Below are 16,214 nucleotides of genomic sequence, written 5' to 3' on the forward strand. Positions count from 1 at the left end.
CAAAACCCTGCAGTGGTTTCATCTCTGTTTAGTAAAACATTTTATCATCAACTACCAAAGGTTAAAACATTCTACAATAGACTTTGGCAAAAGGAATGGACAACCACAAACATGTTGTACCATGTTCCAGACCTCCAAAGAGATAGTTTCTTCAATATATGTGAAGTAGAGACACAGAGATTTTCTGCTTACTGTTATTCAAGTACAGACACAGGAGAGAATAATTTAAAAACACATTAAAAACCACACAAACCACACAGCAGAAAAGATTTTCTTCTTTTGTTTTTCATTTTAGTTAATTCTTTTTACCATTTACCTTCTCAAATCACTTAATATTTCATCTAATCAAGGAAAAAAAATTGATCTCTGCCAGCCCTGAAGTTATAGCCACAAAAGCTTATACATAATATTTGCAAATTACCTAAATTCATTCTAATGCGTTCTTGATTTAGGACAGTCAGTAAAGACCAGAGCCTATTGTTATGATGTGAATACAATCAGTATCTTTAAAGCAGTCTAGTAAAACTAACCAAAAACTTTAGTAAGTACAGAGTTTTATTGTCTACTCACCTACCACCCACAGCAAAATCAGAAATTGCATAGTAGTAAGACTTGAGAACTTTTGGGTCATTGAAAACTTCATCTCCAAATGTGTTCAGACGGTTGAGGGTCACTCTAATATCTGTAGCTGTCACCCATTCCTAGAGCAGACAGAAATCCCATTAGATGAAACATCCTTTCCCTTGAGTCATTAGCAGTTCTATTAGCAAAGTCATTCCTCAGCAGCTGGTTCCTTCTTCCTTGTTTTCCCCTCTGCACCTCGGGAGCTCACACGCTCCTGCCCCAGAAGCCTTATTCCACATCCTCTTGGTTCAAATGGGTTTTCCTGACCCTTTCTCCTCTCTGGAGACCCTTTCCAATGCCTCTTCACATCCTGACTGCTTTCAGCTGGGAAGCACTGAATAACCTCTCCAGCAAAAAGTGCAGGGCAGGCAATTATGCCAGCTGGCTAATTGTACATATCTGTCTGGCTGTAGTTTTTCTGCAAAGCTATGCAGCACCAATGGGAAAAGCTTTAGGGTACATTTGTCTGCAGGCATATTGCACTAGACTAAGAGATACACAGAGACAAATGAGTGAGGCTGGGGGAGGCTGAGGAAGACAGACAGACAGATGTGACTTGCAACACAAGAGTTTTTCATAATATTTACACAGTGTCTGTAACACACTGCCCTGCCCTCGTGCAGCAGCAGCCAGCACACACAGCCTGTTGCCAAATTTCATATCACATTCTGCTAGCCACTGACATTGGCACCTCCTTGGTTTTATTATACCCTTTACAAAGCTGTTTTCCTTCAAACACCATAAAAAAGAACACAAAGAAACATTCCTGTATGTACAACTGTGCAGCCCCTGTGTCATTGCTCAGCCAGTAATACAGTATTTATTTACTGAATTACAAACACTGATGTAAACACATGGAAATACCAATCACAATGTACACATTTACTTCAGTTCTAAAAAGCAACACCAGCAGTTGGTATGTATTTTAGGAAACTGGTGGTCAGATCTCTATTCCTTACATAGAGAAGCTTATCAGAAAATTATACAATTGCTAACTTGAAATCTCCTTATTCACCTTAACGATAAGACATGGTTTTCTGCAGGGGTTGGCTACACCAATGAGGTGGCCAAACTGGTTCTTTTCCACTTCAAAAGGTCTTTGTCCTTTCCCATTAGTCTTATTTTTTCATTTCACTTTAGTATGCAGAAGCAACCCCACCAGGTTCTGCTCTCCTGCCTGGGAATTGAAAACAGGCAAGCCCTGAGCCTGCTGGGAGCCTGTCTCAGACTACTCCTGCTACTCTAAGAGCAAAGGGAAGTGATGGTAATTACAGCTCTGAAAGGAAGATAACGAGCCCCACTGAGGCAAACCCCACAGCTTTAGCTCCTTGCTGCAATATAAACTGGAGAAGTCATCAAGCAGAACACAAAAACTGGCACGTAAATCAGATAAACTGGTGTTCTAGTATGCTCCTGACCACTGCCCAACCACTCCCATGAATGCAAAAGAAGCATTCAAGAATGTTCAACAACAAAAAACTCTTGCCAAAACCCCCTTGCCAAGCCACCTGTAAGAGAAAAACACCAAGGATAAAATCAAATTTCTCTGCTTCAAAACACACGTAAGAGAAAATGGTAGGGATTCCTGTAATGCTTCATGTATTTAGAAGAATCGTCTATTTCTTACTTTTTTCTGCTTGAAATGTACATGCAGATGCCTCAAATATTAACTGGACTGAGACTTTACCTTCCTCTGTCCTTGTATCTGAAACAACAGCAGAATGTCCACAGCTGCTGTCTAAGCTGGCAGAGATTTACATTCATCCTCTGAAGACTTCCATGATCCCTAGTGACAGATCACCCTTAAAGCCAGTGGGTTTGCTTTTTTGCACCATAAACTTACTATCAATAGACTCAAGAGTTCAACTTTTCCTTCAAAAGCACCTCTGTGGATTGTCCATCCCAACTTAGCTGTGCAAGGGCCTTTCACTATGAGTGAGGGCTGTAGTGCAGCCCAGTGGGCACAAAGCCACCACGCAGAGTGACTCAACAGGAAGACTCAACTCAGACCACCTGACTGACACAGTCCTGCTCACATACCTGCAGCACAGGGCTGTTGTCGAAGTTGTAGGCACTGGGACGCCCCTCGAGCGTTGAGAAGGCCACATTGCCTCCGGTGAGAGGGGAGATGTCGCTGAACTCATCGGTGCAGAGCGCCTGCTGCTCGTCCTCCCCGGTGCGGATGAAGCCACGGTTGATTTTGTGGTAGGTGCTCTCACAGGACCCGCTGTAGTACTGGTAGGGCACCCACGGGCCGTCCTCCTTCGTGCGCTTGTAGATGGCAAAGCTCTCGGGCCGGCTCGTGTGGAACTTGAGGCGCACGTACGTGATGTCAAAGGCTTTTCCTGTGGGGGAGAGGAGACATGTGAGAAAGACTCAAAACTGACAAAGAATGGAAAGAGCTGCACTGCATTTCTCTCTCTGGAGAAACATCTCCCAGCATTATCCACAAGAATAAGCATGTCCAGCAACACCAGAAGCGTCTCTTCCAGGCCAGTATAGTATCTCCAAGCAATGACAAGGTGAAGGAACTGAAACAGAAGTTGAGGGCAGGCTGAATAGATAGATAAAGAGACCTATAAACTTCTGTGCAACCAAACACATTTCAGAAGCTGCAATTCTCTTCTGCATACATCCCTAACAGATGACAGACTACATCAGACCCATGAGTAGTTTGTGTGTATTTAAGGCCAGGCCCAAGTTAATAATGACATTTGATGATATTTCTCCCAAACATATGCATGGGAGAAACAGTATTAACCAGAGAGGAACAAGTCACACTGTAGAGCCTGGTTTGCACCTCTGCTTCTTCCCTACATAGACAACACTTCAATATCTTTTTACAGCTCACAAAGCTTTTCCTCCAGCATTGAACCTACCAACTACAGCCCTCTTCTACTCATTCCCTGGGAAAAACAAAATGAGGTTTAAGTTTCCCACATCATTTGACTAAAGTCACCAAGGCATTTTTCAGATCAGAGTGCAATGATTTCCAAGCTACCCATGTTCTCCATCGCCTAGAAACATGAAAGAAAATCCACCTCCTTGCCCTCTGTTCCCCTCTTAACCGGTCTGTGGCAGTCAGCACATCATCCTCCCTCATGACTCTTCTCCAGTGGCTTGAGCATTACCCCCAGGCACATAAACCAACGGCCCAGGGGAGTCACATCCCTGAGAGAACCCATTAGGAGAAAAGGGCCACAACACTCTTCAGCCACCTTCGTGTGCTAACCACACTGGCCAAGGGTTCCCAGGAGCAGGCATACAGCTGTATACCAGCTGTTCTTGCTCCACTTCAGCAAGCAGACTGTGTACAATTAGGACATCCTGGAGCATGTTGGGAGCTTGCTAAAACAACATTGAATTTGTCTGGAATAAAACCTCGGGTGTTTAGTCCCTGCCATGCTCTTTTATGCTCCCACCATTTCCAAGAAAAACAGTGCTCTAAGCAGAACTTGCAGCCATCACCGGTTCTTTCGTTGATCCAAAAAAAAAGCTACTAGAAGAGTTTCAGCTGATTGAGAAACAGGTTTTTTCCAACCCGCGAAAGTAACACAGATTTAACCCCAACTTGTAAAATGAATGAATTGTACCATGTTAAATTTTAACATGAGGCTTGGCACTTGCTGAAGTGTTCACCTCCTTCACACGTGAGAGCAGACCAGAGGCACCATGCACCAAGAACAGAGTGTCCTCATAGAACACACGCACACACCGACAGCCGTGAATTCGGTCACGAACCACGGAGCTGCCCTGAATGCCCCCCAGTGATTAGGCCAGGGGCCAGCCTGCATTAGGCATGCCACACCCAAAGCCTGTATGGCACAAGGCAGGAGCCAAAGTAGCAGGAGAAGCACAGCAAAGGGTCCAGAAACCAACATACCTGAAAAAAATAAAGTAAAAATCAATATATACAGCGCCTGAAAAATTATATCCTCCAATGTGTTAGCTTGGCACAGCCTGGTTTTTGGTAGCGGGGGGCCCATAGGGGTGGCTTCTTTGAGAAGCTGCTAGAAGCTTCCACTACGTCCAACAGAGAGCCAATCTCTGATGGCTCTGGAGATGGACATGCTGCTGGCCCAGTTAGAGAGGTTGGTAACGCCTCTGCGATGACAGATTTAAGAAGAAAATCAAAACAGCACACATACAGTTTCGCACAGTTTTTTTTTCCCCAGGGCTGGCGAACCGCTGCTGCTGGGGCCAACCCCGGCGTGGTGCACGGCAATGCGCTGCGGCTGCCCCCACCACCTTGGGGCGGCCCACACCAGCCTTGCCTGCCTGGCCGCCCCAGCCAGCCGTGCTGCAGGCAGAAGGGCAGGGGTGGCAGCTTCTCCTGCCGGCACCCGCATGAAGAGAGGCGTTAAACAGCACCAGCACCGCGGCGGCCGCCGCTGCCCACACGGCCGGGCTGCTTGGCCGGCAGTGGAAGCACGACGAGCAATTTCCGCAACATGGAACCTGGAGGAGATCGACTTCTCGGCACTGCGGGATCTCACAAGAATCTTGGAATCAGTGGAACTCGTTGGCAATGGTACCTACAAACAGCAGGTTTTGATCTAGTCAGAGAAGAGGAGGAAGTGAGGACGTGTGAGGGAAAACAACACAGCGACACCGAGGTCAGTGGAAAAGAAAGAGAGGGAGGAGATGCTTCAAGCATCAGAGCCGAGATTCCTCTGCAGGCCATGGTGAGGCTATGGTGAAACAAACTGTCCCCTTGTCATGCACGAAGTCCACAGGGGATGCAGAGATCCACTCGCAGCCCATGGGAAAAGTGCTCACACTGGAGTGGGTGGATGGCAGGGAAAGCTGTGATCTAATGGGAGACCAGAATGGAGAGAGGGCCCATGATTCCAGAGATAGAGAGAAAAAGCCCTTGCTTCCAAACCAGAGCAGCCTACCCTTAAAAGACTGCACGCTGTGGACAAGTGACCCACACCACAACAGTTTTGGGATGACTGTTTGCCCATGGGAGGGACCCCATGGCGTAACAGAAAAAAGGCTCCTCTCCCTGAGTGAAAAGATCTTGAATTACAAATGGACTAAAACCCCCATGCCCTGTCTTCCTGCACTGTCGGTGGGAAAGAGGGAGGGGCTGGGGGAAAACAGGTGTTTTAAAGGCTTATTTTATTTCTCATCATCCTCCTCTGACTGTTAATACTAAATTTACTTTATAACTTTAAAATTGAACCTGTATTGCCCTTAAAGTGTTTTCTCCCAGTCCTTATCTCAACTCATGAGCCCTTTGTTAATTTTTTCCGCTCTCCTCTGCTCAGCTGCAACAAAAGTAAGTGAACTTTGTGGATATCTGGCATTTGGCCAGTGTCAAACCATGACACCCAAGAATAGAAAAAGACCAATCTGATGTTTAAAGTACCCACCAAATAGTATTGTCTGTGTGTGACATGCAGGACAGCTGGGACATCACACAGATACAAACCCCCTAATACTTCTACAAAACACCCTTTCCTATTTATATCACGTGTGCATGGATCATGTATTATGGAAGACCCAAGCACAAGACTGGAAGCCAGACATTCACAGTTGTGGCTCTTGCTCAGTACCAGCTCACTGATGGTTTGGGGTTGATTATTTAATGAGATTTTCTTACATACAAAAGACAAATGAGAAGCAAGCGCCACCATTAAGCCAATCTGCTTTCTTCCAAAGGATCAACACTCAGCACTAACTTAGCTTAGGCATTCCCTCCCCTTCCTGCCCAATACAAGAGATGAATCCTGTTCCTGTGTATTTGGAGTGTTTTTCTCATGAATTGCAATAAAGGTAAGAAGCAGGCATCCTGTGTACAGATCAGACCCTCCCAGCTTTCCTGCTTCTCTTACTACGTGGGCTCTTCTCTCAAAGAGAGCTCTGCACTTGAAGGCAAAATATACTTGAGGTAGGAACAAAGCGCACACGCAGAAACTGAAGACAGACACAAGACAATAGGCTGGAGACACACAAACATCTTTTTCAGCTCCATGGTAAACAAACCCAGGATACACTTCACACCTTTTCCAGGTAACGGGCAAGGGGCCCAGGAAGCAAATACTTCCTCCTTTTGCATGAATACCCCAGTGTGCTGATCTGCAACTTGACAGCCTATCCCAGAATTTCACCAACATCTTGGATAGAGAGCAACTAAAAATCACAACTACTATCATAGTTCTATTACTAGTAAAAGTGTCATCAGCTTAATGAGAGAGCTTGACATGGTAAGAGAAAACAAAATCTAACACTGAAAGTCAGCCCTGGTGGGATTTCTTTGGGCAACTTTAATGACAAGTGAAAATGGGAAAACATCAGGCAAGAGCAGCCATTCCCTAAGTCAAGAGGAGATAAAAAGTAAGCCAGAGACAACAAAGAAGGTCACTTCATTAAACGGTGTCAGCTGAATTGTCAGGAATACCCAGCTCTTTTGAATTGGGGTGGTTAGTTTTCTACTAGTACTGCATTCCTCTGGTGTGAAGCAAAACCCCTGTGTTCAGGCTTCATCAAGATGGGGAGGAAATGCTTCAAAAGAATCCTGGGAATGATGAGGGGGCTGAGCATGTGCTTTCACTCACACACACAACTTTCTGCCCTAGATGAAAGCCCGGGTCACAGGCTGCTTGCCCCAGAAAATAACTACTTTTTTTGCTCTCCACTATAACTGAATTAGGATCCTTGTTTCCTGACAAGGTCTCCTACTGCTCCCTGAAAGGCCCGGCTCAGCTAAAGGCACAGCACATGCCAACTGCGCTCTGGGCAGCATGAAAACATTATCCCTGGGAACCCCTTCTGCTAAACGGCAAGGACCCTCCCTTTTTCATCTCCAGTTTTACATGTCAGGCCAAGAAAATACATTCAAACCCCTCCCAAATGAGCAACCCACGTGAAAAAGACATTTATGGCAGCTGGCAGCATAACTCCTTGAGCAGGGCAGTTAATGGCATTAAAGAGGAATGCAGTTAATGCACAGAGAGAGGCTGTGCAGTGCCTTGCCGGGTAAATACAGCAGGAACAATGGAGTTTACCCAAGACCAGCTGACACAGTGTGGAAATACGTTTCCCCACTGTTCACACTGAACATAAATACTGTGCTTAACAGCCTGGCAGTTCTTTGAGGCTGCAGAGCCTTTTTCCAGCAAAGATAAGCAGCCTAGGTTGCTTTCATGTCTTGTTGGACTGAATAAACATATACAGCTATTACACTAAGAAATGGTGACAGCAATAACCAGGTGAAAGGCAGTTTTAAACATTACATTTAGAAGACAAAAAGACATTGTTCTCCTCTTCCTAGAAGCCAGTACTGACTTGGAGTTCAGTTTGGCTTAGAACTGTCTGATAGTGTCAAGCTTCAGGTAGTATTTCCTTGTGTGTATTGAGAAGTGACAGATCCGTTTTGCAGGAGGAACTCCATGTGCTGGAATCAGTGACCATGAGCTTAGCGCTTCACAAGTGCAACCTGATGTGTGTTTTAAAGTATCCAGAGCTCAAAATCATGAGCCACACATTTTAAAACTGCATCTTTTCTGAGGCATGGAGCTGTTCACCAGCAAGTGACAAGGTGACACAATAACCAGCCCCCTCTTACAATTCAGGATCACAAAAAAAAAAAATCTTTAATCCCTTTCTCTACTGTAAGCAAGCACACATACAAGCCTTCAAGACAATATTGCAATTACAGATTCAAAGGAACGAGCAAGTTCTGTGCCTGGAGAGGCAGCAGAAGTGGCATTGAAAATGTTCAGCACTGTTTGGTTCAGGGGATGCTGCTCCAAACAACCTGCTCACAACCTGCTCACATTGCTGGGCTTGGCCAGATGTCATCAGCAATCACAGCCCTCCCTCAGCTGGGTCATCTCCAAATTCAGTATCCCAAGGTCCACCAGGAAATGTGCCATGCTAAAACCCATATAAGCCAATGCCATTCAGATCTTCAGAAACTCCTCCCTTTTCCCTGAAGTTAGGAATTCATTCTACACACAAAAGACCTCCTTGTATTCAGGCCCCTCAGAACGGATGGATAATTTACATCAGGAAAACTGTCCCGCCAGCTGGCATGGTGACTACAAGTGCTGAATTGTGAGCAGATGCCTGGGTGAGATAAGCCCAGAGGACACTCAGGCTCCTTCATTATCAGTCCACTGGAATCCCCTGCACATGGGACTGGCACATGGAAAGAATCGATGCTACCTCTCCTGCATACAGCCACTGAGTTTTGCCAAGGGAAAAAATAATCCACCTGAGAAGACTGCATTGGGCAAAGAACCAAACCTTTGCAGAGTTGCTTTTCACAAAATCCACTGGGCAGTAATGAAATGGTTAAACTTTACTGTTTCTCTTTTGGTTGGCTCCTGTTTCAAGGCAGCTTTTCTCACACAGGTACTTGCTGACAACCTATGTCTCAGTAAAGGTTAAAAGAATTGAAAGCAAACCCAGTAACAAATAGAGCCTACTTAGTACTTTTTGACTGGATTTCATTTCCATTTTGCAGTGAAGGGCAGAGAGCAATCAGATACAACTGGCATTTCACTTTGTCTTTTTCTTCTGACCTGTTTCCCCATCATTCCCAGGAAAACATGCCAGCTTTCCCAGCTACTAGACTGCAATGTGCTCCATGCCATTCACCCTTATTCCTGCCTCAACTCTGCCCTTCTTGAACCATCAGCTCTCCCAGCACCCAGCACAATGCTGGACCAGCCATGAGCAAAACAGACTGGCTCTGATTCTTCCAGACACACAGATCCCAGAACCTCACACAAGCAGTGTGTTCCTAGCAGGGGACAGAAACCTGGATGTCAGCAGACAGAAGCCATCAAGCTCACAAGGTTTTCCTCAAGACCAATCACTGTCTCTTGAGTCAGCCAACCACTCCAAATTCTCAGCTACCACAGTATTTTACAGAGTTTATAAGGAGGGGAGGAGAGTGATAAACACCTGGAGACACTTGTTCTTTCGGAATAAAGTACATTCATTAAACAACAACAGCCCAACACCTGCAGGACACATAAGTGTTAAGTTGTATCACTTGCATCACGTGTGCATGAAAAAGCCACACTTATGACCAAAATCAAGAAATTTCTGAAGTTCTAGAACAAATGTCCTTTAACAACTACATCCTAGCCTTCTGAGAAAATTTGTAGAGGAGGAGGAAGATAAGAGCCCTAGTACTGCCCAAGCAAATGGAATATCCAGTATCTGAAAAAGGAAAGCAAAGGATTTCTTTCTGAGGAATTCCACTAGTGAAATAATTCCATGCATAAGCACAGACAACAGTTCTCACATTCCAAGCTGTGGCCTTTACAGGAACACAAACTAGTAATAATAAATCTTAGGTTTATTTCTTGTCCTCACCTGAAGAGCCTCAAGATGTATGTGCATATCAAGAAAGGCCTGAAGGATTTTAACAATCTTTTCTTAAACCATGCCCCACCAAACCAAAGATTCTGGCATGTGGAGCTCCACCACAGATGGGTGCTGGGGTTTTAAAAGAGCCTGACAGAGACACAAACATGGATTGTTTTTTCTGGGAGCCCGTTCTAAGATGGGGACAGAGGAAGGAAATGTGTTTGGGACACTGGGGGAATGAGCACAGCCTGGAGCACGCTGGAACGAAGGCAAACTCCCACCACCCCATTAGATCATGCATTCTTCCAGCACTCCCAAACAAAGGCACCATTGACTCCTGTGCGTGGGCGGCTCCGGACAGCAAAAGGCTGCCCAGTAAATTATTGCATGATAATCCAACATTGATAGGTCATTGAGGCTGCTTGTTTTAGTCATGTATCCAAGGGGAGGGGGCTTATTTCCCCCTGCTCTGGGCTGAAGGCAGCCTTGTGAAAAATGCAGTTTTTTATTTGATCACTTTTAAGTCAGTGTAAAAGTCAGAAAACCTTATCCATTAATTCAGTACAGCTTGATGTCTTATTTGTACAGCTTTGATGCAAAGATGTTAAGTCCATTTCCCAAAACAGCCAGCTGTGTTTATTCACTGGGGACTGGGAAGATCCCATGTCCAACACAAAAATCCTAGCTGCACAGGAAGCCTCAAAGTCCTTTTTCAGCACAAATGATAAAAGCTCATTTTTAAAAGGCCCTTTATGCTTGGCAAGCACAGCAGATCACAGATGATCAAGGATGCCACGGGCCATTTTGGGGAGGGCTCCATCTCATTCACATATTGGGACTGCAAAGCTACCTCCTGCCACCAGTATCAGCACCAAAACAAGCCAGATTGGTGTTACCATGGGTTGGGATCTTTGGAAAGTTCATTTGCTTGTATCAAAGGTCCAGAAGCCCCTCCACAACCCATACACAATAGGTATGAGTGAAAACAGGTCTCTCCCACAACTGAAGGAACACAGGAAAGTGGGAGTTTACTCTCACAAAACAGGAGTTTTACCCAAGAAGCAAAAGGAAAAAAAATAAAAAAACAACTGTACCTTTTCACAGGTGGAGATGTGGGGATGGAAGAATGGCTGAGAAAGAGACTACAAACTATTTTCAAACTCCAAAAGTTTAAATAGCTACAGAAAACTGAGGTCACAGCTTCTTTAAATATTTGGCCAATTGGTAAAAACATGATTTCCTGTTAAAAGAAAAAAGTCTACTGGACTGTAGTGCAGTACCTTGCAAGAAATGTAGTATCAGATAATCTGGTGAGAATTGTGAAACCATTTCCTCAAAGGACAACTAGATTTTACTGACTTCTGAGGGGGGAAAATGAAATAAAAAGCATTTTGTGAATGTTGTTAGTGCTGGAACGTCAGCAGGTTTTCCTGAGACCTGTTTTCCTTCTGCATACCCCCCCAGCAGCCTCACCCTTCAGCAGCTCAATGTCCTCCCCCTGCTCTTTCAATCAGCACACCTTAAGTCAAAGCATGTGATGCTTCAGTTTCAGAAGTTTAACAAACCCAGATGATCAGAGCCAAAGGTGTCCTGACCAAAGGCAGCATGAAAATTATTCAGTATGGTGCCCATATGTGTAGGTGAGTGAGATGCCCCCTGCTCCAGGCCCAGCACTCCTGAAGTGTCCCTGCTCCAGGTCCCACTGGAGCACTGCTGCTCCACCCACTTCAATGGCTCCATCACTTATGATAATCAGCTAATTTCTATTAAATAACATCTTGAAGCCTTTTCCCCTGTCAAAAGGCAGCACTTTACCCGCTCACCCCTGACCCACATGTGCTGACAGCCTGCAACAGCTCTAACACCTGGCTTTGCTCCTATCTGAATTAGATATCAAAAGCACACAGCTCGTATTGTTGAGCTTAATTAAGAACAAATTAAGTGATATGTCTATATACAATGAGTGCTCTAGCAGCAGCAAGTTCAGCAGCTCTGGGAGTAACATGACCCTCCAGACTGACTCACGCACTGCTGGCTGTACAGCCACGGAGAGGCCAGAAATGTTCTTCACACAGAACGTTGAATTCCCTGGAATTTTGATGTTTTACTCTCCCTTCAGCTTTTCCAACTCCCACTCACCAGCCCCAGATTTTTTTCAGACACAGGCCATAATTAACAGCACTGTTATTTGGGAATAATACTGTTGCTGTGAGCATCCATCACCTGGCCTGATGCAGAATCAACAGCTTTCTTTTCTCAAGTATTTTAAGTTTTGCTCTTTTCAGCAAACACTTAAGAAGACTAACTTTGAGCACATTTGCATAGCACTGTTAACGCTGCACAGTTTGTATATCTCCTGCCTCTCCATCTTCCCTCCTCCCAAGAGACTCCAGCAATGGATTTTAAGCAGCAGCTGACCTGCCTTCATACTAACTTTTCATGCATTTTCAGTCAATTGCAGGCTTATGCACAAGCTACCATTATTTATGAAACCCAAATTGCAGCAATATCCATAGAGCCCATTTTCAACCACCCACACACACAATGGTTTTTACTTTCTCACACAATTAAGCTGGGGAAGAAATTGGGATAAACAGACTTGACAAAACCATTGCTGGAGCGAGGTCATTTCCAAAACAAAGCTTGCCACTGAGTTATGTTTCAACTATGTTTTGGGAATTTATAAGCAAAGCTCTTCCAAATTTTTCCTGAAGCAGAGAAGGAACTGCACTCCAGTTCCTGATTCACACGTAACAGCCAGAATATGCCTTCTACTTTGCCTCTGGAGAATAATCTGTACACACTGCCAGAGCTTGTGGAAGTCACACGGTGTGTTCAACACACAAGTGTGTGAGTTCATGTTCACCCACACGTCCCATCTGGAGACACATGAAGGACAAAGTACTACTTAATGCAGTGGCTAGTTCTAAGAAAAGAGTTTAGCCAAAAAACACAAGTACTTAAGAAGGTAGCACGGCTTAGCATGAAGGGACAGAAGCAATTCTGTAAGATTATTTTGGAATACCATGAACAAAGATAATAAAATTGGATGCTTCCCTGCTGACCCTTCAAAGGTAAGGCTAAGTCCAGACTTCCTGATATGTCCAGCTGCAAAATCTGCAGCTCTTGATTTAACCGACAGATTAGAAGAGTCAGATCTGCTTCACATCAGGCTCCAAAACACCTCAATGTATCCACACCAGACCTCAATTTGGAAAGCTACCTATAGATCAAAATTCCTTCTACAGGCTAAAGGCTACCAATCCAGGAACAGAGAAAATTGTGAAAAAGAATGGATACATGAACAGTCTTTCCTTACTGTCTTGTATGAGGGAGGTTTCCAGACTGAGCTATTACTTTGCTGCTTTGTAAAGGAAGGATTGAGAAGATACCAACAGAGTTGCTGAAGTGGGGATACTGCTGAGACAGTATCATGTCAAATGAGTATCCTGGAAAAAGTGCTTTCCTACATCAGCCCCAGCAGATACAAGAAAATTAAACATTAATGTATTTATAAGACCTTCTGCAGGAACTTCTAACTTTCTGAGCTTATGTGGTGGTGTTGAAACTTGGACCATACAGTGTGGTGGGAAGCTAAATATTAGCGCCTGGTTCCCAGTGGCAGGAATGCAATGCAACCCTGGGAATTCCAGATGTGCAATTAATTCACCTTGTTAGCAGCAGAGCAGTGAGGCAGCTGTGCTGCCAAGAACAGGTTGAGCAGCCTGGTGGGAGCTATGTAGAGAAATGCATTTCATGCCCAGATGGTTCAGAGCCTCCCAACACACACCAAGGACCATCGTGCACACGGGAGGACAAAATCCATGTCCCTGAGCCCTGTGTTAGTCACATGCCACAGCTTGTTGGACCACACCACACCCTGCCCAGTCCTGCACGTGTTCTTCAAGCAGAACATCAAGCAGGGATTTCCTCAGGTAACAGCACTGCCCAAAAGAGGGTCATTGCACAGAAAGTGAGTTTAACCATCTGCACCGAATGCCAAGTGATGAGATTTTCTTTAGGCACACTACACTGCTGTGAAGCCTAAAGGAACTCTACCAGAGGGAAGATATTTTTCTCAGGAGACAAACTTTAAAATTAATTTTCTTATTAGTACTGCTAAGTACATTCATTTAAAAAATGCTGAATTCCTAGGTAATGAAAAAGCTTTATTTGAAGTTAGATGACAACTCTCATAACTCAGTTAGTAATGTAAAATACCATGCATTAAAGCTTAAAGTAATTTGTTGCCCATCAGTAGAAGTCCACAAAATAGGGGTCAAAAGAATTCTTTTTCCCTCTCCTTTCAGGGTCCTTATTTTGCATCCTGACACTTTTGATAGTATTTTTTAGGGAAAGAAACAGCCACTTAGATAAAGCCTCTGCCTTTGTGAAGTCTCAAACAATACAATGCTCTCAAGGCTTTGTTTTCGCTAAATTCTTAAATTTACTGACAAGTCAAACCCAAACCAACCTACCTGTGGTCCTTCAATCTACAGACATCCCAAGAAAGATGAAGATCATCACGCTCTTCAATCTACTGCTGAGGCTCAGCAATGAGGGTTTGGCTTCTCCAAAAGCTCAGACTTCCAAGGCTCCACAGTATTCCATGTCTCTGTTCCTCTACACCTGTCTAGACAGGTACCTCACTCAGGAGTCACAGAAAGCTACTATCACACAACCCCAATGTTAATCTTCATAGTATCACTTAAAAAAAAAAAGATCTGTACAACAGTGCAACAGGAATGGAGGAAATTCCAAAAGATATCAAACAGTACAAATCCTAGAGGTTTGCTTCCTTGGTAGTCTGATCAGATAATTATTTTTTAAAGTTTATCACTTCCCAATAAACTTCTGATTTCAACTGAATATCAATCCTTATCCTTAAAGCAATTAATAGGGCAAAATTTGCACTCACAGGTAAAAAAACCCTAAAAGCTAATTTTAAACCCTTGAGAGCAGCATACATTAGCCATAGTAGACAGCTGTCTTCTTTTGGCACAACACATTTCATGTTTGGTCTCTACTTCAATGACAAAACTTAGAGCCAAAACAGGAGATTCATCAGTTGCAAGAACCTCTGAAAGGAGAAAATGAGTCAAACTCAGGATCTGTCCATGTAAAGGCAATGTTGCAAATGCAGTGGACCAGTGGTGAAGGGATCTTGGTTCACCACAAACACATGCAACACTGACTCTGCATTCTACCCTCCAACTTCTTACAGAACTCCACACTGAATTAAAAGTGAAAAGCCTTGCTCTACTTCAGTTTGAAAAGAAGACTTGCTAGAGATTAAAATCTAATTAAGGACTCCTTAAATGCAAGGCAGCAGATAGACACAAGACAAGCAGAAGAAATACTAATGACTGCCAAGATCCAAGTGGGTAATGTGAGACATTTGCAGCCACTCACCCAAAATAACATTGAATTCCCAGTTTTGCTAAAGCAGGAGGAGTGGGTAAGAAGGAGCCCTGGGAGCAGAGGAACTAGGAACACAGTGCTTCCCATGTGTCAGCTTCTTGGACAAGTTTTAGGAGGCAAGTCTTGCATCTTTCTCCACTCCACAACAAGGATATCTTCAGAGTCATATCTGACTGCAGAAGCCAAAAGCTGTGAGAGATGATGTTTGAACCCCAGTTCCCTCTTTGGCTACCTTTTTCCCTAACACTAAAAATAACTGTCATTATTGTGGAGAGCTTCTTCCTTCTACCCAGTCAAGCAGAAGAGCAAAGGGTTCAGAAACTATGTAAGACATGACAGGGCACAGACCAAATTCTTAGGTGAGCATTACTTCCATAGTGTAATGCATTCCAGCAGGAGGAACACAACTGCCTCCTGTTTGTAAAGGCTAACAGCCATGCCTGCCTGAGACACTGCAAATAATTCCATGAGCCTTTCATGGGCACTGCCAGGAAAAAAGCTTTAACATACAAAGTTATGCAGCAATATCACACAGAACAGCCTCCCTCTGGATGAGTAAATGGACAGTGATAACCTTCTTGGATGTCTCACTCCTGCAAAGACTCGGAGAGCAGTTTTAGTGAATGGATTTCTTTCCAAAAAAGTTGCCAAGAAAGAACGCTTCAAGTACTTCAAATGCGTGGACAAGTTGCATGCTCAGATTTCCCTTCACCAAGGTGTGATGACCCTATATTTGCTGTAGATTATTTGTATTACTACCAAAAAAAAAAAGTAGTATTTTACCTCAAAAAGCCTTTTTATAAAATAAATATTCTATTTTCTTTTACAAGTCAGAAAAA

The 16,214-nt window shown here is 44.1% G+C and overlaps 1 protein-coding gene across 1 annotated transcript in view; it reads right to left on the reverse strand.

Moving 5' to 3' along the window:
• LAMC1 (laminin subunit gamma 1) overlaps window positions 1-16,214 on the reverse strand; it is a 67,126-nt gene that overhangs the window by 21,463 nt on the left and 29,449 nt on the right. The window contains exons 2-3 of the mRNA XM_053984651.1: window positions 2,665-2,969; window positions 571-701 (exon numbers count right to left, since the gene is read on the reverse strand). Of these exons, the coding sequence (XP_053840626.1) occupies window positions 571-701; window positions 2,665-2,969 (436 nt within the window). The remainder of the gene's footprint in view (window positions 1-570; window positions 702-2,664; window positions 2,970-16,214) is intronic.

The sequence above is a fragment of the Vidua macroura genome, chromosome 9 (assembly GCF_024509145.1).
Source record: "Vidua macroura isolate BioBank_ID:100142 chromosome 9, ASM2450914v1, whole genome shotgun sequence".
In the NCBI taxonomy this organism is placed as follows: domain Eukaryota; kingdom Metazoa; phylum Chordata; class Aves; order Passeriformes; family Viduidae; genus Vidua; species Vidua macroura.